Source organism: Spermophilus citellus (assembly GCF_964194105.1).
Source record: "Spermophilus citellus genome assembly, chromosome: 9".
NCBI lineage: Eukaryota > Metazoa > Chordata > Mammalia > Rodentia > Sciuridae > Spermophilus > Spermophilus citellus.
This window is the reverse complement of record NC_138191.1, coordinates 11688810-11713877: the sequence shown is the minus strand read 5'-3', so window position 1 is coordinate 11713877 and position 25068 is coordinate 11688810. Positions and strand designations below refer to the sequence as shown.

Sequence of the window (25068 nt, the reverse complement as noted above, 5' to 3'; positions counted from 1 at the left end):
GTTCCAATAATTGGGAATGAAAGAAATAGTATATATTCAAATATATTGGTTTTGTTTTGTTTTGTTTACTTTGCTTTGCTTTATTTCCCTGGTAATATAAGTCCTTCCCTCTATGTGACAGTTCAAGTGAGAAGCTGGTCATTAATATTCCCCTCAGAGTTAAATTGAGTTAGATCTGCTGTTGGCCTACCTTCCTAAACTCCTTCACTGACTTTTAAATCTTGTACCGATATATGAAACAGGAAGGAGTTGGGTTTCAGTTTTACTATTTTTTTACTTACATTTGGACTAAAATCTTATAATCCAATTATTATGAAATATGTGCTACTATACAGTTTGTCTCTGCTTCCCAATCCCTTCTTGGTGCCACTTTCTCAGCAAAATTCTGGAGTGGGATAGGGATTTGGGGACAAAGAATTGTTGGAAATTGAGGAACCTTTCAGATTCCAATCTGCCCTGCCAGAGCATCTGTCATCTAAGCTTCATCTAATTTATTCTTCTCTTGCAAGGTCTTTTAGAACGATGGACTCTCTTATTGGTCTGTATACCACCCGGTATCTTGCCCCAAGTTTGGGAGAACACTTGGCTCTGCTCATCTACAAAGGGTCCGTTTCTCTCTGAAGCTTAAACCTTCAAGGGTTTTTTGCATACCAAGAAAAGTATGATTTTTCATTTTTTCCATATTTTCTTCTTCTTCTTCCCATGGATCTAAAGGATTTTATTATCCTCCTACATCATTATCAAGACAAAGACATGTGGCCATGTGACTTGGGAATAAAATAAACATGACCATTTTGACAAATTCTACCTGTTTTTCAAATTTTTGCTTTATGAATGTTAATAGTATGGGGTTGGGTGCACAAAGTTCTGTGATTGTCACATATTGTAAGGAGATTTTTATCACTGTGCAATCTCTCACCCTAGCCCCACTTTGCTATGCATTGAAGCATGTCTCTCTGCACCTTCTGTCTCTCCTCCCCATGAGTTTCAGTCTTTACCATATAACATTTGCTGGTTTTTATCCCAATGCATTAGTTTATTGACCTTGAGAAAAAATTACTTCCTCTTCTTTGAGCCTTAATTTCCCCATCTGCAAAACAGATGAGAGAGTCTAAAAATCCATTTCAAATTTAAATTTTATTAAATACTTATGTCACTAAGAAGGTATGATCATAATCATAGTATTTTATAATTATAATATATATAACATAATTATATGCAGCTGTTTTACATATCACTATATAATATTCTAATGTATATTTCATAAGTTAATTACATATTAATAATTGTACATAGCACTATATAATATTCTAATATATATTTTATAAGTTAATTATATACTAATAAAATTGTGCATCTTTGATATACTAAAGAACAATTATATAAACATAATACTACACTAAGGTTATGATGTATATGTAATTCTATTTTATTTACATAACTATGATTATATAATATCAATTGACACCATTTATTAAACTGCTATCCTGTATCAAGACATTCTTCCTCTTCCCTCTACTCTACGTTCTCTTGTCTAATAATGCCATTTTATTCGCAAGTCTGTCTCAGTTTGGTTGTCAGTTCCTTCAGAAAGCCTTCTCCAAATCGCCCTAGCCTGAGTTAGAAGTTCCTGCTCTCACAGCTCCCTGTAGTTCTCCCAAGTGCAACACTTATCACACTTTATTAGAATTTCCTATGGAATTCTTGACACCTCCAAAAAAAAGAGTATAAACTCTATGGAAGCAAGGAAATCCATTATTTATTGCTCTTGATATTGCCAGCATCCAGAATAGTACCTGGCACATATCAGGCACTCCATAAATGTTTGTTGAATAAATAATTCACTAATGCTAGGCAGCATATGCTATATCATCAGAAGACACTAGCACAGTATTACAAAGACCAATACCTCTTTAATCGGTTAACTCACACTTCCTCTCTTAAACGTGGCTATAAAAAGAAGCAAGAGGCAACTAAACTCCAGTGAAACAGACTGTGGTAGAAGAGCATCATTCTTGTCGGCAGAAGACTAGAGCCCAGAAGAAGATGGCCCAGCACCTCCTGTGGATTTCGCTCCTTTTTCTGCAAACCTGTGAGTTCTGACCCTTGTTAACCTCCCTCATTCCTACTTTTCCATAAAGTAGTAGAAATTGCTCTTAAGGAAGATACTGAAGTGTCCCTTTGATCTTTTCTCAACAGAAGACCCTCTGTTTCAGTATACCTTGTACTCAAAAGAGATCCAACTAATGGGGGATGGCTTTAAGCTCAAATCTTAAAACAATTTAAGTTGTTTCTCAACTGTAGAGTTAATATTTCTGAGTTTTATCTGTGCTGTCTCCAAACATCTGAGAAAATGAATGTGTTATGTGGTTTTTGAGAGAGATATGATCTGACTAATGATATTTCATTGCTCTATCAGATTAGAATGTTGCATGATTTCTCACTATAAAAAAAATTCCTCTCCATGAGCTCCTTTCATTTTAAAAGCACATTCAGGATTATTAGTCTGCTTTCTATTCTCCAAAAACTCTAAAATAAATGGGGGGAAGGTGATGACACTCCCGCCATTTCTGTGCAAGTAAATTCCAAACAAAAACAGAGGTTCAGAACTTGAGTTATAAACTCTATTTTCCATACTTATGCCTTAAATTAATATTGGTTATTAGATTACCTACCGAACAAGTAGGTAATATTAACAAAAAAGTCCTCAGAGTGCTTTATAATTGCTCATATTATCATCCTAGATCCAAATAATTGCCTGTTCATGTAAAAATTGATTATGTTTGGAATTTCTAAGTGTACTTCTAGTATTCTTACCAGCTCTGAATGTGCACTAGCAAATGCCTAGCATGAGTGAGAACCTAGGAAACCTGGAGGGTTAAGACTTTGTGAAAAAGTAGAATCAGTGCACTATGATCTCTCTGGTTTCCTTGACCAGGGTATGGCTCCTTTAATTTGAGTTTTATGGAGATTACACCCACTGAGCAGGCTGAGTATTTGCAGCTTCTGCTGATCACCCTATGCCAGGAGATGGGGAACAGAGTGGAACCTAGGGATGTCCTTATCTCTCAGAGAAGGAATAGACGGGGTGGCATTTCACTTAGTTTGAAAAGTATTCTTCAATTATCATGCCTACTTCTTATGTTATCCATATTAGGACCTCTGCAATAGGTGAGATGAAAATTATTAATTTCATTATGAGTAATGAAAAAGAGGAAGAGTAAACCAAGACTCAGAAATTAAATAATTCACCTGAAGTGCCAGTTCTCGAAACTGGTAAAACTAGAAATGGACATTGATTCTTGTAACCCAAGGTTATAGGCCTTTCTGCTCCACCTGATCTCCTCACTATGTGTTCAAATCCTCATTCTTCAAAGGGCTAATATAACGGGCTGCCCTAAGATACACTTTCTCTTCTCCTGAAACTGAAGTCAAAGTTGTTGAATCATCTAGTAGCAACTCACTTGCCCATTAGTTTTGATCCTCTAATAGTTATGCAACCTTTTGAACTTTTGTTTCAAATCCTTCAAAATGGGGAAACTATTACTAGTAGGATTATTTAGAGAATCAAAATAATAATTTACAATACTTGGTATAGAAACCAAGTATAGTACATGCTTAACAAATATTAGCTAATGCTATTTTTTGGTTTTTCACAGTTTTTGTTTTTTAATTGTTGTGGTGGTGACGGTGGTACCAGGGATTAAACCCAGGGGCACTTTACCTCTGAGCTACATCCCCAGCCATTTTTATATTTTATTTTGGGAAAAGTTTTCACTGAGTTTCTTAGGGCCTTGCTAAGTTGCTGAGGCTGGCTTTGAACTTGAGATCCTCCTGCCTCAGCCCCCACCCCACACCCCACCCAAATCGCTGAAATCACAGGCATGCACCACTGCTTCTGGCTTGCACTGGATTTCCCATGCATTATTAGGAAGGATCTTGAATTTATTGCACCAAGATCCTGGACAGGACTCCTTTGTTTGGGATGGTCCAAGGAACATGAGCATGCAGAAAAGTAGAATGAGTTTGAGCTTAGGTGTGGGCTGTTGTTCTGAAAAAGGAACCAGGTAAGATATTCGTGTCATTAGGGACTCCTTAAATAGAGAATGGTGCATATTTTATAGAATAAAGCTGCAAACATTTTCACACATCATTCACCTTGACTGAACGGATATGTTTGCCTCTTAAAGATTATTCCACAAACATTTCCATTTTCCTGAGTGCACATGTACGCCATAAAATCCCCCCCACTGCTGTCCCCAGAAGAGGTGAGCCCTCATATTTGGTATTGGGCTTAGGAGTGCACACTGGTTTTATGCACTTCCTAGACTTCAGAGCAGTCAAAGCAGCTGAGAAGATGTGGCGAGATGAAGGTAGAAATCCCCCGTTTTCCCCTGAAATCACTGACACAGGGAAAGTCTGAGTGTGTGAACCTCTGACTGCTCCCCAATGGAAAGGTTTTCCTGGAGAATCAAGACTCACAGTCTTGTGCTCTGAGCTTGACTTTCTCATGGTCACTTTGGGAGCTCTGTGACTCTGACTGTCCCTCCACGTATTAGCCACTCACCCTCTGGGAGTAGAAGATGGGAGAATCCATCACTTTTGCTCCCTGTCCATTCCCTCTCTGTGTTCTCTCTCACACTCTTAATCCTTCTTTTTCTCCTCCCACTTCTTACATCTACTTCCTCAACCCCTTCCCTTGCTCCTTTCTCCTATCTCCCATCAATAATAGTAATAGCAGGGGCTGGGGCTGGGGCTCAGTGGTAGCGCGCTTGCCTGGCATGTGTGAGGCACTGGCTTCGATTCTCAGCACCACATGTAAATAAATAAAATAAAGGTCCATCGACAACTAAAAAAATATTTTAAAAAATAATAGCAATAACAAACCATGGGTGGAACAATCCCTACTCTGACAACACTCTCCATAGACGACGGTTATTGTTTTGTTTAATTTCCTCCAACACCCATGAGATGGATACTATGACTCTACCTATTTACAGATAAAAACCTTGATACACATTAAGTCAAAGGGTCATTTAGCCAAAATGTAGAGGAAGTGGGATTTAAACCCCAGTGTCAGGGCTGGGGCTGTGGCTCAGTGGTAGAGCTAGAGCTAGGCGCATGCTCTAGCTCTACCACATGTGAGGCCCTGGGTTCAATCTTCTGCACTACATAAAAATAAGTAAAATAAAGGTATTGTGTCCAACTAAATATATTTTTAAAAAATTAAAAATAAATAAACCCCAGTGTCCTTAAACTTAACCACCAAGCACTATTCTCTTGCCAAAGTGGAGTAAAACACTGGTCCCATTATGGATGGTTTTCATATTTGGGAATTTATTCCTTGAAAGACAGGATTATTCAAGTTGAAGCTGCACCTCTCTCTTCCCCTACCACAGAGGTACTGGTGGACAAGCCCTTTGTCAGTAATAGAAATTTTGGCAGACTCTCAAGACAGAATATCTGGGGGAATAGCCATCTCTTCAGACTCTGTTCACACACCATTATTTCAGTATAATTTAAGTTGACTTGAATTAGCTTTTTCAAAACAAACAGAAGTCCAATATCAACATGGTCTTGATGTCCCTGTTGGGTGTAGAGTAGATCATGAAGCATTTGAGCAGAAACTTAAAAACCCAAGAAGTGAGGGCGCCCACCTGGATATCTGTCCAAGGATAACTAGACCCCTAGCATCATCCCAGGGGTCAGAGACAGGATGCAGGCCTACTGAAGGGCACTAACAAGAGCCAACCTGCCACTGGCCTGAAGTCCTTGCAGGGAGAGACCTTCAAGATAAACACAAGACCTCAATTCTAGAAAGAGATTTGAGCAGATGACCACCATGGTCACTCATGCGGGGCTCAAACACAGAAGCTTAACTATAGAAATGGAAATATAGTGTATGTGGGGAAAATTAGACGTCAGGACATCAGCTCAAAGACATGAATCTCGAATAGAGGATGGAAACTGTGTCCCTGTAATAATACCAGACTCCAGGGAGGATAGAGGCCCATGGTGTCAGTCCAATATGCTGAAGCAGCCCCGGATATGAACCTGTAATCTGACAGAGCAGAGAGTGTCCGACAGTCAGTGCCAGGCCATCCAGGTTCTCAAGTGTTCCTGAATCAAACCTTTCTTATCTTGGCCCTTTAGAGAGAGGTAGATCTGAAACTTTGGGGGTAACTAAATTCATTACTGTAGAACCAGGGGGGGGGGAAGAGATATGAGCCATCAGTTGACAGGTCTGATATTGGGGGAACTGTATAGGTACCCATTTTCCGCTTGTTACACGTGATGCTTAAGTATGTGCTAATAGAGAGGAGCGGGGGAAAGCAATGGATGGCCATGAACTCGTCTCTGTTTTTGAGATTTTGCACATGCATGTGTGTGTGTTTGGTTTTATTTGTTTTGAAGCAACTGATTAAAGTTAATCCAAATCTCACTAAAGATAATATAAAGGAAAAATCGCAGAGGAAAATAGGATATCGTGGTAGGAGAGTAGCAGGTTCCCTTTTCTGACAACCTTGTGACTAAGGACTTTCCATGTTTCTGGAGAATGACACAAAATTTCTGCTGCCCAACCATTTTGCTTCCTCTTTGCCTCCAGTGTCTCAACTTAGTTAGACAAGTTATAACCCACTGTTGGGTTTTGGCTACCGCAAGGTCATGCTGCCTCTGGTCACCATCCCAGTCCAGCAATACAAAAGGACCTTCCACCCCCCATGGTAGGCAGTGGATGGAGAAGAAGGGAGGAAGTCAGCTACTGCTAAAAAAAGAACAAGAAGTGCTTATTTGAAGGATCCTGAAAACACAAGGGTTGAGGGTGTCTATTAAGCAACAGTACAATCATCCGCAGTCCACCCTTGCTTACTGTTAGACCTCCTCTGACATCTCTGCAAAACCCCAACACTTCTTTTTTCTTTCTGAGTTGTCCAGGGTGTTATTTTTATCTCTGTAACATGCTTATTAATTTTATATAATAGGGCTGGGGTTGTAGCTCAGTGGTAGAGCGCTTGCCTAGCATGGGTAAGGCACTGGGTTCCATCCTCAGCACCACATAAAGATAGATAAATAAAATAAAGGCATTGTGTCCACCTACAACTAAAATTATTATTTTTTTTAATTTTAGGGGCTGGGAATATAGCTCAGTTGGTAGAGTGCTTGCCTAGCATGCACAAGGTCCTGGGTTCAATCCCCAGCACGCACACACAAAAAAAATTTATATAACAAACACAGGGCATGCCAAGCACTGTTCTAAGAAGTATGCCAAAATTAATTCATTGAACTGTAACACTTCTATAATGTCAGTGTTACTATAATCTGCATTTTAAATCTGGGTAAACTGAGGCACAGGGAGGTTACTAACTGTACCTAAGGATGATGGCCAGTACCCGACAAAGCCAAGATTCAAACCCAGGCAGCTGAGTTCTCAGTGACTCTCAGTCGTGTGCTTCATACAGGGGCAGGTAGAAGACTCTCCTCAAGGCAAGACTCCCCTTGGGGTGTGTAGGTTCTTCTCCATTAGTAGACATGCCTGAGCGCACTCTCCTGTCAGCTAATCTCTGACATCCCTCAAAGTGGCAGGACAGCCCTGTTTTATTTCACTAATCAATACCGCCCACATCCCACGCGGGGGTGGGAATGGGGTTCCCCCCTGGTGGAATGAGCTGGATGACAAATCAAAGCTAAGAAAAATAGAACAACAACAACAAAAAAAAAAAAAACACAGAACACAGAGAGTAGTTTGGGGGCAGGACAGGCAAGCTGACCAGACCGATCGCCACTAACACAAAGGAGCCTGCACCTGCTTCTTTATATTGGAAGACATCAAAGTAATTCCACGGGAAGTTCTTCACCCAAAACAGGTTAAAGATGGGGGCGGGAAGGCTGCTCAGTTCCTAACGGGTTATGGCCATCTCCAGTGCTACTGTGAGGGACCTTTCCAGCAGAGCAGAGGGGAAGGTCACGTGCATGGGGCGGTCTGCCAGAACTGTTCCCTGCCTGGCTGCCGTGCTGAGAGAAGGTCCTCCTGCATTTCACAGATGGCTTCCCGCATACCAATGAGGATCCTGAGACTGAATTAAGTGACTTCCACGGACGTTTGGCTAGTAGATAGTAGATCCATGACTGGAAGGTGTTTCTTGATCCCTACTTAAGATACTTCTACTAACTTGGCTGTGGGTCTCCATTCTGCAGATCTGCATCCAAAAAAAAAAAAAATTATTGGGATGATATTGATATTGCAGATTGAACCCAGAGGCACTCTACCACTGAGCTAATTTCTGTAATCTCTCAAAGTGGCAGGACAGCTCTGTTTTATTTCACTAACCAATACCGCCCACATCCCACGCGGGGGTGGGAATGGGGTTCCCCTGGGTGGAACCTCATAATTTTCTCAAGATAACACTTCCAGGTTCAACACAACAGCTCTATGAGACAGAGATTATTATATTCTCAGCCTTTTTATTTTTTATTCTGAGACAGGGTCTCACTAAGTCGTTACTTAGTTGTCAAAATGCTTGGCCTCCAACTTGTGATCCTCCCACCTTAGCCTCCCAAGTAGCTGGGATTACAGGTATGTGCCACTGCACCCAGCTATACAAATTTTCTTTACAAACAGTATAGAATATTGGAGTAGAAAGAAATCAAAGTTGGCTCCTTCTTATCAATCAGTTTAAACCTTGATCTTTCACCCCAAGACTCAGAGGCCAGTGAAACGTGTTCTTGCCCTCAATTCTTTTCATTGCTAAATAACGGTAATTGGGTCAGTGGTAAGAAAAAATATATGTATTCATTGTTTTTTTTTCATGAACATTTGGTAACCATCCACTAGTTTCTGGGGAAACAGCAGTGATTAAAACAAGGATTCAGCATTCTTGGTAATTACATTGTGGTAAGGTTGTGTATGGGGAGGTTGTATTGGGGAACTGAGGATCAATGAATCTCAATCATTTTCTCAAGATAACACTTCCAGGTTCAAACATAACTGTATTCAAAATGTGTCCCCCTAAATTTTACGCTTCCTAGCCAGTCTCACCTTGGTCTCCTCACTCTTCGTGGACAGTCTCACGTCCTGTATTACAAGAGATGAAGGTCATCAAGAATAGCTGTCTAGGACTTCAGCCTTACTCTTCCCAAATGACCTTCCTTTCCTTTAATCCCTCCCTATCTGTAAATGATTTCCAAACCACTTGAGGGTCATGGGATGATACATAACAAAGCTGAAAGGAAGAATGTCTTAAACAAGAAGGAAGTTTATTTCTTGCTCGCGTAAAACGGCCAGAGCTGGCGGTTCACAGTGGGTGGACTAGTTCACAAAGTCATCAGGGACCCAGATTTTTTTCTGTCTTTTGCTCCACCATCCTCAGTCCTTGGTTTTCTCCTTATGATCCATAACATCTGTCTGAGATCCCGCTGTCATGGTATTTCAGCCTGAAGAAGCAAAGAAGAGATGAAGAAAGCAAATTCTCCTCTTCCTACAGACACAGGGGGCACAGGCCACACTTGACTATCATTCTGTTGGCCTGAACTTGGTGACATCACCCCGTTCAGACAGCAGGGAAATGTAGTCCTTTTTCTGGGTGGCCATTCGCCCTTCCAAAAATTAAGGACTCTATCACTGAGATGTGGGAGAGAACAAATAGTGGGGGTAAAGCTAGTAGATCTGGCCACAGTGCTCCCCCACCCCAACAATACTTCAAGCCCAGTCCCCCCTTATCATCCATCCGCTGACTGCTTACTTAGCTGGTCCACTATCATTCTCCAATCCCATATTTCTAACACCAGACTGTCTATCTCCTTTGACTCCTTCCCACCGTAAAATTCCCAGTATAAATTAGTTTTCCACGACAAATTTTCCAGGCACAAAGTAGAGAAATTCAAAATTCATTGTGGAACAACTGGGTTCTATTAGATGCCTCCTTATTTCTTGCCTTGCGTTTTGCTATCTCTCAAACCCAGCCCTTCCTTTCTATCCCATTATCAGTCCCTGGTTCATGACCAGATAGCTCTAATAGTCTGCTAAAGGGTCTCTCTAGCCGGGCTTCTCTATTTTTGTTTTCCTTGCATCATTATTATATTATGATGACCTTAAAACATTATTCTAATCTTTATCCTCAAAAAACTTTAATAGTTTCCTCTGCCTCTAACATAGACCTCAGACTCAAGGCTGTGCCTAATTTGTCTCTCCAGCCTTACCTCTCTCTGCTCTGTTATGCAAATCTCTACTCAGTCAACTGACATCAAAAGTTCTGCTTCTAAACTTTTATTCTGAAGCTGTGAACCTGAGATTCTCTTCCTTTCTCTTCCATCTAATAAAATTCTATTTTCCCTTGTCAAGTTCTACTGCCTGTAGAAGTTTCTTTAACCAATAAGGCTCAACATGACCTCTCCCCTTGAATTCCTACTGAAAGTACCTGTCTATTCTATTTGTTTGAATTTATCATTTGCCCTCTTTAGTGTTAATGACAGTTACAAACATGACTGTTATACACATAACATGTGTCTTATTTGCCTAACAAGATATTAAACTCCAAAGAACCTGTCTTTGTCATAGATTAGCATCTTACATTTTATGATAAGTCCTCAAGACATTTTTGTGAGTGGGAGCAAAACTAGGGATGGAACCCAGGACCTTGCCCATGCTGGGTAACTGCTCTACCACTGAGCTACACCTCTACTCCTCTCTCAAGACATTACTGTGCCACAAGTTTTCTCTGAAATTGAGTTTTGCTAAGATGCCTTCCAGTAATCATGTAATATTTGAATTCCTTTAGCGCCTAGAAAAATAAATATTGAAATTGATTGATATGGAGATTCTCTTTTAAAACCCTCTGAAGTATTTTAAGAGTAAAATGAAGTCCACCAAGAGTATCTAAAAACTGGGTGACACATGCCTGTAATCCCATGAATTTTGGGAAGTGTAACAGGAAATTCACAAATTCAAAGCCAGCTTGGGCAATTTAGCAAGAGTCTATTTCAAAATAAAAAGGGTTGGGGATTATTTCAGGGGTAGAGCATCCCTGAATATAATCCCCAGTACCACAAAAGAAAAAAAGAGTACCTAAAAACCACCCCTCCTTTACTTGAATTATTCCTTAAAAATGTCTTTTAAAGGAGACAGATATGGTGGTGCATGCCTGTAATACCAGCAACTCGGGAGGCTGAAGTAGGAGGATCACAAATCGGAGGCCAGCCTTAGCAACTTAATGAGACTTATCTCAAAAGAAAAACTAGAAAGGACTGGGGATATAGCTCAGTGATATAGTGCTTCTAGGTTAAAAAAAAAAGAAGAAGACTTTAAAAGGGCTCCTATGTCCTTGGCATCACCAAGGATGCCATAGGGATGGCCTATGGAAGCTGTAAAGGGCATAATACAATTGATCCTTACCAATCCTCCAAATAACCAATGCCAGTTTTGCCTTGATGGTTAACAAAGCATGTCACCATTTGCTGCTAAGCAGATAGTGGCCAATATAGTTATTACTTTCATCCTGGCTAACGAAATACACTCAGAAATGTTTTGTCACTTTATTAAGGTCACCCCGTTCATAAATAAAAAGTACTGGCACCTACATCTTCTGCCTTCCTGTCTTTCCACGACATGGTTTTTCAGCTACTTAGAGCACAATTGGGAACGTTTAAAGGTGGCAGAACCTTTATCCTATGACTGTGGACGCTTTGCCTTTTCTCACCAAGCAGGGAGTTGGCATCAACAACACCAGAAGCACAAAGAGTAGCAGGACTTCCTCTGGCTTGGTCTCCCCTCCACCCCGCTGCCCGATTGCCCTTTGATAACCCAGCATCACTTCCTGAATGACTTGCTATGGAGAGCAGGCACACTCTTCAAACTGTACCACCCACCCATCACTTGTGGCTTCCCAACTGCTCTAATACCAAGAAGCTCTCAGTCTTAGCAAAGTGCCTCCCCAGGGCTAGGGTTTAAGAACCCACAAGAGCTGCAAGTCTCAGGTCTTGTTCACTTCATTTGACCTAACTCAAATCCAGAGTGGAAAGACGGTTAGACACTTGAGCCTAATTTTTATAAAACCTTGAGACATGGAAGATGCAGGAGCAAGATCAGCTCTAAAATTCACGGGACCTAATGCAAAGTGAAAACATGGGGCCCTTTGGAATCGCTGCAATGAACCAAGTTCAGGGTCCTTCTAGGCTCAACTGCACAGATCCCATGCCAATAACTGGGACATCCAAGAATTCAGGCTGGGACACTCAAGTGCCCCACTACCAGACCTCATCAGCCCAGTAGAACAGTTTACCTGGAGAGAATTCAGGTTCAAAGATTTTGGCAAAATATGACTGCAATTACCAAAGGCAGCATTAACCAAAATTTCTGTCCCCTCAATGATTTGTTCCTATTGCTGTTTCTGTTTGGCACTCACCATTGTATTTTTTCGTTATTATTCTTTGAGCTTCAAGCCCCTTAGGGCTGCAATGATAGTCTGTTTAGCCCTGTGTTTCTAACTCAGCATCTGGCACATGGTTTAGCACTTAATAAATCTTTGTCTCCCCTCCCATCTCAGGGCCTGGTAACATCTCCTCTGGGCTTAGCCCACTTGCTCCAACTAACACAGCAGACCTTGCCTGGGATATTTCTCCTTAGGGAGGCTCTCCCTTGATCTGAAAGGACAGAGGTTTCTATGAGCAGCCCTGGGGCTTTTGCAGTACTTACTGAGCTGAAGACAAGGGTAACTAACCATAGTGACTTTGCACCAACAGGTTAAGAAAGCCCTTTATTCCTGTGACACTTCCAAGTGACTTGTATTCTCAATAGCCCTTATTCTTACCCTCTCTATGCCAAGACCTATATAAATTTTAGGGTCAGCATGAACCTACATATGGGGGAAACACATTCTGGCCTTCGAAACTTACATATAAGAAGTACACATCAGAACAGTCCAAATAGCTGTTTGCGATTGACACCTTTCTGGTTTGGCTGCACCTGTCCAATCAGTTTTGAAGTAATTTGAGGGCTTGGGGGGTATAGCTCGGGAAAGTACACTTGTCTAGCATGCACCAGGCCTTGCACCACAAAAATAAATGATTCCCAGCACCACAAAAAAAAAATTAAAAAACAACCTCAGAGAATAACATCATAATAAAAGGTGAGAAAATAATACCTTATAATTATATTGCCTCTAATTTTACAGTTACGTATTCAATCAGTTTATCTTCACAAGGTGATGGAGGAGAGAAGAAAAGGAGATTAAATTTTTCACTTTTCCCACATTACATTTAAGAGTAGATACCCTTTGGCTTTCACTAGGAAATGTTCCCTGGATTCCCAAGATAGATCAAGTCCCCTTACTCTTCTCCTTCAAAGCATATCATTGCATATTTTTTATCTGTCTCTTTGTCTGTGGGTTATCTAATCGACATTGGTAAGTGAAGCAGGCACTGTATCTCTTCTCACTCACCATTCTATCCCCAGCTCCTTGTATCATGCTTAAGGAGTAAATGCCCAAAAAAACATTTGTACCATAAATCAAATTAATAAGTATCTGTCAAAGTGTCTGAAACAAAACTGACCCTGAATAAAGACATGCATTCATTCATAAAAGGATGAATGAAGAAGTGATCTTTGCTTACTTCACAAGCTGGTCCAAGAAAGTCTAGACAACACATGAATGAGTTCAAACTCATTCCATAAATATTTTCTAAGCAACCCCTTATGCCTCAGGTATTCTTCTAGAGAATGAGGATATAGAAGTGACCCAAAAAGACACCCCAAGAAAAATCGTCAACTAGGGGAATAATTTCTCCAGAGCCTCTGTCACGGAAATGAAGGGCTTTCTTAACCAGATGGTGCAAAGTCACTATGGTTACCCTTATCTTCTGCCTATATCTTCCATGAAGAGAAGCAAAACATGTAACCTGTTTTTTTACAAATACCACAGAAAAAGAAAAAGCAGTGACCCAAGAGTCCGTCAGCCCAGATATTCTAGATCTTGTCCCAAGCTCTTCCACTACTTGGCAATATGATCTTGAGAAAGAAGTACACTTGGTATATCTTGGACCTCAGGGAGGTTTGTGGTCTTCATCTCTCAAATTGCCTTCTAACTTTCAGAAAGTGTACACTAGGTAAACATGTTTTAATAAAACAGATCTCTACAAATTCACTGAGAAACTAAATTTTAGGTGAGACTCCTTTAGAAAATATAGTTGTCATAACATTAAATATACTACAATAAAGTGCTAAAGACATTGTCAGGAAACTGATTGAGCTGTATCCGAGGAAGCTCCTCAGGGAGATTATAGGCTGAGAAGACAAGGAACTGGATGGTGCCCAGAGTCAGATGTTACAGTTTTCTGTTTGTCCTCAGGGCTGGAAGCAGCTGGAAATGATGCAGCCTTGATGGTGGTGAATGGAATTCTGGGGGAGTCGGCTACTTTTCCCTTAAATATTCAAGAATCAGAGCAACTCGCCAGCATTGCGTGGACTTCTGAAACATCTGTTGCTTTTATGAGACCAGGAGACCCAGGAACAGCACCCATAGTTGTCGCGACCCACAAAAATTATTATGAACGAATAGAAGTCACAGATCACAACTACAACCTGATCATTAATGATCTGAGGATGGAAGATGCAGGAGTCTACCGAGCAGACATCAACACAAACAACTCTCCGTACACCACCACCAAACGCTACCACCTTCAGGTCTACCGTGAGTTGTGGGAGGAAGGAGGGCTGGGTTCCTACTTTTGTTTTGTTGTCTAAAGGACACCTGGTTGGACCTTGTGGTGCACTCCTGTCATCCCAGCTACTCTGGAGGCTGAGGCAGGAGGATCCCAAGTTCAAAGCCAGCCTGGGCAAGTTAGAGCCAGTCTCAAAATAAAAAGGGCTGGGGATGGAGCTCAGTGGTAGAGCACTTGCTCGGCATGTGCAAAGTCCTGGGTTCAATTTCCAGTCATCACAGCCATCACATGTAACTTCATGGAAACAAACACCACCACAAGCAAAATAGTTAAATGTGCCATCCCAGGATTCTCTTGTGCTTCATGGACAACCTATGACCTCCCTCTTTCTGCTCCTAAACTACTAACCCCTGGAGAGGGCTAATTTGCTCATATTTATAACCATGTTACTACTCCACAGATGTTATGTAGATGCACTCCTGCAATGTGAATATATCCTTCTGAGACTTGTTTTTCATTTGGCATAATTTCTTTGAGATTTACCCAAACTATTGTATGTATCAATCCCATGGTGCAAGCACAGTAGTTCATGTAACCCTTCACCTGCCAAAGGACATTTTAATTGTTTTCACCTTGGGGCTATTCTAAATAAGGCTGTTTATAAGATTTATAACATTTGGGTACAAGTTTCTTTAGGAGATAAATTTTCACTTCTGTGGAATAAATGTCCAAGAATGAAATTAGATGAGAAGTGCATTTTCAGTTTTAAAAGAAACTGCCAAACTATTTTACATTTTAGGTACATCCCCTGGGAATGTATAAGGGGTCCAATTGCTCGGCATCCTCACCAGCCTTTGGCAGTAGCATTATTTTTTTTAATTTTGGCCATTCTAACGGGTGTGTAGTGATATCTCTTCATTTCATTTGAATTTCTCTAGTAGCTAATGACAATTTTTTTTAATTTTTTAATGGTTTTCTCCACATTTTTATTGGTGCCTTATAGTTGTACATAATGATGAGATTTATTTTTACATATTCATACATGCATACAACTTGCAAAGTTCTTTTTAAAGGTAAAATATCAGAACTACTTATTATCGTCATTATAACTGGCATGATGTGTCACACACTATTATCCAAAATATGGTCTCTAGCCTGGCAATATCACCTGGAAGTTTTTTGAAGATGCAGATTCTCAGGTCTCACTTCCAACGTTTGGTGGTAGAGTCCAGGAATCTCACACTTTGTCTGTATTGTTCCTATGTGGCTAAAGTTTAAGAATCACTGATCTAGATTCACCTTGTCCAATATGGTAGCCATCAGGCACATGTGTCTCTTGAGCAGCTGAAATGTAATGAGTTCAAATTGAGATGGCAGTGAGTGTAAAATACACATCAGATTTTGAAGTGTTGGCACCAAAAGCAGAGTATAAAAAAAACTCATTAATAATTTTCACATTGGTTACAAGTGAAAGTGATATATTGGATAGTAGCTTAGATAAAATGCATTACTAAAATTAATGTTACTTGTTTATTTTTACTATTTTAATGTGGATATTAAAAACTTAAAATTATCCATCACCTACCAAAGAAAATTCTAGTTGTCCTTAAATATATGTGCATATTAAAATATATGTATATTAAAATATATACAATATATTAACATATATATTTTTGTACTGGGGTTAAGCCTATGGGTGTTCTACACTGAACTACATCCCAACCTTTTTTTATTTTGATACAGGGTCTCACTAAGTTTCTCAGGTTGCCCTTGAACTTGTAATCTTCCTGCCTCAGCCTCCCAACTCTTGGGATTACAAGGATGGTAGGCACGTGCCACAGCACTCAGCCATACTTTTTTTAAAGATTTTTTTTTAATATTTATTTTTTAGTTTTAGTTGGACACAATACCTTTATTTTGTTTATTTTTATGTGGTGCTGAGGATCAAACCCAGAGCCACTCATGTGTTAGGCAAGCGCTCTACCGCTGAGCCACGACCCCAGCCCTCAGCCATAATTTAATTTTTAATAACACTATATTTAACAATCATCTTGAAAATTTAACCATTGGTTCTCATAAGCTGGCATAAACCAGCTCCTGCTCACCATGAGTTCACGTATTTTCCCCCTCACAGGTCGGCTTGAAAAACCAAAAATTACGCAGAGTTTCATGACATCTGTGAATAGCACCTGTAATGTCACACTGACGTGTTCTGTGGAGAAAGAAGAAAAGAATGTGACATACAGCTGGAGCCCTCTGGGAGAAGAGGGCAATGTCCTTCAAATCTTCCAGACCCCTCAGGACCGAGAGCTGACCTACACGTGCACCGCCTGGAACCCCGTCAGCAACAGTTCTGACTCCATCTCTGCCCAGCAGCTCTGTGCAGGTAACCAGCTCTGATTTTTTTCCTGATGAATCTCAGAAATCACTCCGAAGATCTTCAAGGTCTGAACTTGGTCTCACCCCTAGGGGAATGGGCCTCCTTTAGGCTGAACCTGGTCTCTAGGAACATCTCTTCCCAGGAAGCCTGCTGAGAAATTGGCCAAAGCCTTTTTCAAGATGCTAAGCATTCAGGGTGTTCTGAGGCAAACCTGAGCATCTCTGATTCAATTCCTGATTTTTAATAGGAGAAGGTATGGTATGGAGCTTTAGCACTCCTTGGGGGGCACCCAATTTTTTCTTTCTTCTTTTTTTTTTTCTTTTTGCATTTCTGGAGGTTGAACCCAAAGGGGCCTCTCCCACTGAGCTACATCCCCAGCCCTTTTTGTTTTTTATTTTGAGATAGGGCCTCTCTCTATTGCTCAGACTGGCCTCAAAATTGTGATCAGGAGGATCAACCTCCTGAACTGCTGGAGTTACAGGTGTGCACCACCATGCCCAGCTGAGGACACCCAGTTTTGATAGTGGCCCTGAATGTGGACAAGGCTGCCAAGAATCGCGTGCTTATTTCCTGAGAGTCCAGACTCACTGAAGCATCCATTTCCAGACTCTGCAACCAGCTCCCGTCCTCGCCACACTGGGATGCTGAGCGGGCTGGCTGTGCTCTTTCTGCTGGTTCTCATCCTGCCTTCAGTGTTTCTCCTCCGTCTGTGCAAGAGAAGGCAAGGTAGGATTCTCCCAGACGGTGAAATGTGAAGATGGACCTTCTTTCCTCCAGGAACTGAAGCCATTTACCCAAGGTGGAGTGGAGAGTATCAGGAGAGGGTTCTTCTTCTGCCCAGAGGAGTCCAAGCCATCTTAAAATCTTAACATCTCAAATAATTAACAAATAATAAAACACAGACACTGAGAAATATATTTACAGAAAGCGAAGCTCCTAATAGATCTAGTCCACATGGGTTCTTGAACTAAACAAAGAGAAAATGGCTTAGGTGGTTTATTTCAGGGGGTACATCAAAGGCAAGGATAAGGTTTCAAGGGCGGAGTCCTGCTTCGTGATGTCTTGCAGTCAGCAGGTTGATTGACATTTTGCAAGTCACATCCATCTCGGGTGCTGAGTGGGCCCACATCAGAGCAGGAAAGATATTCACACTGTCCCTGAGCAATTGATCAGAGAAAATGTCCACTGGCCATTCCCAGACACCAGATGTCTCTATCCACTAGGTTTCCATGCACAATGACCCACATACAACCCATGAATGGCTCGTGACAGGAAAGGCCCATTTTTCTAACCTTCCTACAATCCCCACCCCACCACCTCACCACCTCCCAGGATGATGGCCCTGGGGACTGTAGGAGGTTACCTTAAGCAGTCCTCAGAATCTGTTCTTGGGATCGCCAGTATCTGGTGAGTCCAGCACTTGGGTTTGAGTTCAGCATTGCCAGTAACCAGTCATGCTTCATTGTACTAGTTCACTTGGGACTCAAAGTCCTCACTGGTGAAATGTCTGAACCACAGAGTCTCTGGGGGTCCCTTCTAATATCATCGTATTTTGATAATGACCTTTGGAGAGTCTATGAGGGACATATACTAATTGGTGAGAAAGAAGAAAGGAAAGAAGGAAGGAAAGAAAGAGGGAGAGAGGGAGGAAGAAAGGAAGGAGAAATAGAGGAAAGAAGGAGAGGAGAAGGGGGAGGTAGGAGGGAGGGAGGGAGGGATTGAAAGAGGGAGGAAACGAGGGAGGGAGAGAGGAGGAAGAAAGGAAACCTGATTTTAAGTCCCTAAGAGGGTTTACACTGCCCCATTCCCCTTAACCCCAGGTCCATCTAAGATCTTCGTTTCTCACCAATCACAGTAAACAATATGGAACCTCTGTTTCCATGTTTCTAACTCTCCCTTGTTTCTGCTTCCTCAGGTTCTTACTTGACACCCTTCACTAGGAACTCTGGTTCTCAACCCTATGTTTCCTGAATAACAACTGGGAGGGAGGGAAGCTCACAACATAGTGATTAAGACTAAGTATCTGTTGTGCAGTCGGTCTGAGGGTGAAGTCCCAACTTGATCATATATCAGCTACCAGTTATTTTATCATCGTAAGCTTCAGTTTTCTCAACTGTAAAATATTCATAATAATAATAATACAGCTTGCTGCATATGCTTATTAAGTGGAGTATATGAAATGCTTGGCCCGGTACATAGTAAATACTCAGTAAATGTCAGCTACTCTCTTTGTAATTGAAGGGTATTGACAGTGTGGGTACAGAGGAGGCATTCTAGGGAAGGGAGTTTTTGACAGGCATCATAACTTAAATACCCTCCTAAAGGGGAGAAATCACAGGCTGCTCGGATTGTAGGTGATCTGCAACGTCCCTCAAGAGATACCTGTCTTTGATCCCTCACAACCTCTTGGGGAAAGAGAGGGGCTATTTTTCATATTTACAAATGAGATAAGAGACAGCACTCAGTCTGGGTCCCTCACCACGTCTGGGGCAGGAACTGAGACAGGACCAAACTCTGAAATGTTGGAGCTGTGATACTGCTCAGCTCAGACCCATTACTTGTGGATATGCTGGTGCCCTGGAATAGGAGGGCCCCAAAATCTGGCATGCGCATGTAAGCATGCACGTGAGCGCTCTCTCTCTCTCTCTCTCTCTCTCTCTCTCTCTCTCTCTCTCTCTCTCTTACTTATTGAGGAACAGCATGCCTTTATTTTATTTATTTATCTTTATGTGGTGCTAAGGATCCAACCCAGTGCCTCACACACGCTAGGCAAGTGCTCTGCCACGGAGCTACAGCCCCAGCCCTCTTTTCAACTTGTTTGTAAATTTATATTCTGTTTGTAACAAAGAAAAGGAGTACACTGGGATGAATATCCCTTCTAGCTCATAAATTACAAAAAAAAAAAAAAGGTACTTATTTCTCCTGTGTTTGCTTCTCTGGGAACCTGGCACATAAAAGGAGCTTAGTAAGTGTTTCTTAATTCTGTGAATCAATCAAGCAAGGAACCAAGGTTTGTGGAGCATCTACTATGTGCATAACGTTGAGGTGGTTATAGGAAGGTATGTAACGGAATAATGCAACACAGTGTACAACCAGAGAGAATCGATGTTAAAAAACAAAGGCCCTGAGATGAAAAGTCAGCTAGCCATTCGAGGACATCCCTGCTAATTACAAGAGACACTAAGGAAAACTCTGGGTGGAAGAGCTACCTTTGACTGCTCACACAGGAAGTGAAGAGATCCTCTTTAGCCTACCACATACTCTAGAGTAGAAGAGAGACCCCACTGAGCCCTGGGTGAGAAGCATGCCTCCTATTCCACATATCATTTTTGGAAAAAGGAAAGAGCCAAAAATCAATCTCAATAGGATGAAGCCATTTGACCTCGTATGGCTTTATTTCTTCATAATAAAAAAGAACATAGGACTAAGATGATCTTTAAAAGCTCATCCACCATTCAGACTGTGGTTCTGTTTATTTGTGACCCAGGTACTGTCTCAAAGAAAACAATATACACGAGCATCACCGTTTCAAGAGACGCTCAACCAGCAGAGGCCAGAATCTATGATGAAATCCCTCAGTCCAAGGTGAGCTGCTGCTGCTATCATGAAATTCCACCACCACCTCCAGGACAGAGGCCACCATTGCCCTTGGCTTCTGTTGCCCGGAAAGCAGTCACGGCAAGTCTGGAGGGTCCAACCAGGAAACACCAGGTCAGGGAAAAGATAGCATGAATTCCTCTGTGAGGACAGGAATGTGGTCCACTGCACCCCCTGGCAGCCTCCAAGGTTTGAAGTCATGAGCATCTGCATGCAGGCCTGGCTCGAGTCAGATGAGAGTCATGACTAAGAAGCACCCTCTAGAGGGGCCAAAAGAGGAGCCCCTAGTGTGAGGAGAGGGCTGCTGCCATGGATACAGCAAACCAGATGCTAAGGTGGCTCCAAGGGTCAGTTCTGTACTTGGAGCCACTCTGCTGCTTGGTCTTGCAGCAGCAGGTTACTTTCCTCAGACTCTGACTCCCTCCGTTCCACACCCTGGGTCACCTCCATCTGTGTTTCCACCAGCCTGCTGCCCTGAGATCTGAAAGGAGTTTTCCCAGTCACTCTAGCACTGTTTGGACTGATAGGGCTGCTCCATCCATGGAGCCGGTGGAAAACAAAGACCCAGACTAAGCAAGACTCAGTCTCTCTGCACCATGCACATCCCTCCTCTTGGCTCCTCCTCCCCTCCCAGTTGCAGACAACACTCCCCTCACCCCACCTGATCCATGTCCTCTCCAAAGCTGGATGAAACTAGATCTGAGGCCAGGAGAAGAGACTACCCAGTAAACATGGGACCGGAGAAGGGGGATGGGTGAGGCAGAATTAGGAAGGGAGATTCACAGAAGGCTCACAGAGGGGACTGTGGATGTTGCTTTCCAGGGTACTCCCTTCAAAGAAGAGCCAGTGAACACAATTTATTCCACCGTGCAGTACTGCGAGAAGGTAAATCCTTTTCAGCTTTTGATTCCTGCTTTCCTCTTTGTGGCAGTCATTTTGGTGATCCCCATCCATCAGTAGGTAATTGAAACCCAAGACTTCGCAAGCCCGTGGGAAGGTTGTTGACAGCATTCTAAATGCCTAGATCACAAGAGACACCAGTAATGAAAAGCCAGCAGTGGCTCTTCCCTGCGTACGGCTGAAAGTAGAATTATTGGGATACAGAAAGAACTTGGGCCCAACTAGGAACAAAGAGTTTAGCTAGCTTGAGCCCTGGATGTTGTCTCAAGCCTAGAGTCAAAATCAATGTCAATTTCCCCCATTCCCTCCTACTGCGCTTTTCTGAGCAAAGAAATTCCCAGGGGGTCCCAGATGGGGTGGCCGGAGAAGAGGAAAAGAACTGGGCAAAGACAAGGCCCTGCTACCCCAGATTTCTGCAGCACTAGGGAAATCTAAGACACCCCACCTCCTGTGCCATTTGCTGAATCTTCTGGGTACCACATGAGACTGGAGTTCCCCAGGCACACCTTAACCACATATACTCACATTTTCCTCTCGTGCACAGGTGGAGAAAGCCGGCACACAGGACAATAGACCTCCCAGGAGACTTCAGCCTATGAAATTGTGATCTAGCTGGCAGATGGCATTCTCCCTGGGAAACTGAGTTGCAGTCACCCATTGTGGCAAGTGCTCTGGATCTAGACCTTCTCTGTACAGCTCTTTCTGGGAGATTGCAAATCACCGCATCCCAATATGTAAGCCAAGCAGGAAACCTTCTGTTGCTGAGCATGGCTGGTACCAACAGACAAATGGTTACTTGCCCTTTCTGACTGGCTCCCATTTGGATGAATGACAGAGCAGTTTCCCAATCTCCTTCACATCATGGCACGTGCAGAAAATAATGTTTTCTTATGGCACTCTGTGGTTAAACAATCAAAGTTGCTCCTGCACGTGGCTGGAAGATTCTCTTGACTAGAGGTAACAGACCTGTCCAGCAGCTGTGAGAAGAAGGGAATCAATATTTTGCACACCTGTAACATGCCATACACACCAGCAAGATGCTCTGCTCACACTCTGTGTATGCAAGGAACACTGCTACACGGCCCTCACCAGTTCCTAAATCATCTTGAGCAAATTAGGAAAAGATACTCTTTCCTTGGGACAGAGGGAGCCCCTCACTCAAGTGCATGGCATGGTACCAGCCCCCACTCGCTCCTTTGCTTGGGGACCTACGTGCAGGGCACAAGCTGTCAGAGTTTTGGCTGTTAGTCATGAAGACACGCTCTCCAAATGGAGTGTTAGAAATACTCCTTCTGTAGAAACTAGAATGTTGGAGCACTATTCTTTGGGCTCTATTTCAAAAGTCTTACGGGACTTTCTTTCTGGCCAAGTCTTCCTTCTGTGTCACTCTGAGCGGTGTCAGCAGGAAGATGACACCCGCAGTACCTCTGCTCTCCAACAGAAATTAATCAGCTATGCTTTTTGCTTTTGGTGGAAATGGGTGTAAACCAGCCATTCCAACAAGAAACCTTGAAGGAAGCACAGTGGTTCACTAGAGGAAACTTGGGGGTAATGGTGCAGGTTATGAAACTGGATTTCACCCAGTTCCTTATTCTCAGCTCAGAGGGGCAGGAGGTTCAAGTTGAAGTTGAGAGCCTTGCTCCAGAATCCCCACAAACACATGGCCAGCTGGCTAGCCATAAGGAGGAATCACCCCCAGCTCAGCTGGACAGTCATGTGATCATAAGAGGATGGTTTGCCTTTTGTGTTAGCAAACCTAACTGTCTAAATCTCCCACAGCAAAAAAAAAAAAAAAAAAAATGAGCTGCATTTAGGTAGAATGAGGTTTTCCATCCCAGTGAATGAATCCATAGAATTTTCTAGCACCGGCTACCATTCTTAGGGTGGCAAGGCCAAAGATGAGCATGATGTCTTGCCTTTGGCCCAGCTGAAGAGAGAAATTCAACACAGACACTACAGTCAAGTCCTAAACTGCAGCTGCAAGCAGTGAAATGAACTACAACAGTCAGAAGAGCTAGAGGAGGAGGCGAGGCTGAAGCTGGGCCACAGAGAGAGGCAGAGGGAAGGTGGGAATCAGGCAGATAACTGGTCTGTGGGGTGTAGCTGGGGCTTCACATAGGCTCACAGTCCCTTGCCTGTGCAAAATGGAGTACCTCAAGCAGAATGCGTGTCGCTACCCCTGTCCACGTACATATCCTCCAATGCCCACCTCAAATGGCACCTATTCTATGAAGTGTCTCCCGGTATCATCAGCTAAAACTAATCGCAGCTCATTTTATTCTGACTCATAGCATACATAATTATCTGGTCTCCTCACTACAGGATACACTACTTAAGGATAAGACCCATGTCTTTTATTCATTGCTTTATTTTTCTCTGTATCCACCACCACCCAACATAATGAGAGAGTTGTGTGAGAGTTGTAAATGCTGTTGGAGAGAATTGAAGTGACCAGCCTGCCGGAACAGAAAAGGTACATGTTGGAAGTAGGGATAGGTCAATGTCTATAAGCATAGTGCGTAGGGAGCGGCTCTGGACAGGAGCTATGTATGTGGCCAACCAGCCACAGGCTGTGTGTGAGCTGTGAGCATCCTGAGCGCACAAAGCGGACTAGACTGAGATGCTGCTCTGTGTGGGCTGTGCACATTTGTGTCCCTTTCGCTTGCTCTGCCTTTGATCCCCACACAGCACTTGAGACGGGCGTGGCTTTCCAAGATGTCAATCAACCTGCTGACAGCAAGACATTAGGAGCTAGACTCAACCCCCTGAAACCTGACCCCTTGCCTCATTTGAAGGGCTTTTCCCCAGTAAAACAGGGTTTGAGTCCTGCTCTTTCCCTTTGTTGCCTGTCTTGCCTCTGTTGTGGGAGCTGAGTCAGAGGGGCCGCCACCGAACCCAAAGGAAAAAAGTATTTCCCTGTCTGTGCATCATTATTTCGTGCCAGCCCAGTCGCCCTGGAGTGACCCTGACCGGTTTAGTCCTGTGTCATGACAATAGTGGAACTAAATTTTGGCAAGCATTAAACATTAGGATGCAGCTATAAGCTACTGCCTTTGGGTAAGGGCATTTGGAGGAAAACTTTCAGAGTTAGACAGCTAAGAGGTCAGCTGAAACACTGAAGGAGGCAGTGCTCTGAGGAAGGGCATGAAGGAAAAAAATTAGGTAACTTGGTTATAAAGGAGGAAGAAGCTGATGAGCAAGGTGAGTTTCCCCTTGCCCTATAGGGAGACTGAGGGATCATTTCTGAACACCCTTATTTTGGAATCTGCTTCTTCTGCTTCCAGTGTGCTTATTAAGTCAAATTCCCAGTGTCTTGGTGTGAAGAAAGAAACAAAGGGAGTGGGGGGAGGGAGAGAGGGATAAAGAGTAATTGCAAGCAAGAGTTAGATATTCCAAAAAAAGCAAACCTGGGATGGATCCAGTGCACGGGAATTTTTAAGGTAGCCTTTGAGCTCATAACCATTCTTTCCTATGAATATTATGATTTATGAAAATGTAACTCCCTCCACAGGACTCAGTCCTCAGATTATGCTGTAAAA

General features: G+C 42.6%; 1 protein-coding gene across 1 annotated transcript; it reads left to right on the top strand.

Annotated features, from left to right (window-relative positions):
* The first annotated feature begins 2017 nt into the window (after positions 1–2017).
* CD84 (CD84 molecule) lies at positions 2018–24826 on the top strand. The gene is made up of 7 exons (XM_081308110.1): positions 2018–2092; positions 14340–14681; positions 16787–17038; positions 17639–17758; positions 20520–20617; positions 21452–21514; positions 22074–24826. Exons 1-7 carry the CDS (start codon positions 2047–2049, stop codon positions 22134–22136), a joined length of 984 nt encoding a protein of 327 aa, XP_081164236.1. The 5' UTR covers positions 2018–2046; the 3' UTR covers positions 22137–24826.
* Positions 24827–25068: the final 242 nt, after the last annotated feature.

What these genes read in the sequence shown, in the direction of transcription:
- CD84 (XM_081308110.1), top strand. Translation starts at nt 2,047, where the DNA reads ATGGCCCAGCACCTCCTGTGGATTTCGCTCCTTTTTCTGCAAACCT. An exon ending in TCTGTGCAAGAGAAGGCAAG is followed by an intron (nt 17,759 to 20,519) that starts GTAGGATTCTCC and finishes TTTGTGACCCAG; the next exon opens with GTACTGTCTCAAAGAAAACA. An exon ending in ATGAAATCCCTCAGTCCAAG is followed by an intron (nt 20,618 to 21,451) that starts GTGAGCTGCTGC and finishes GTTGCTTTCCAG; the next exon opens with GGTACTCCCTTCAAAGAAGA.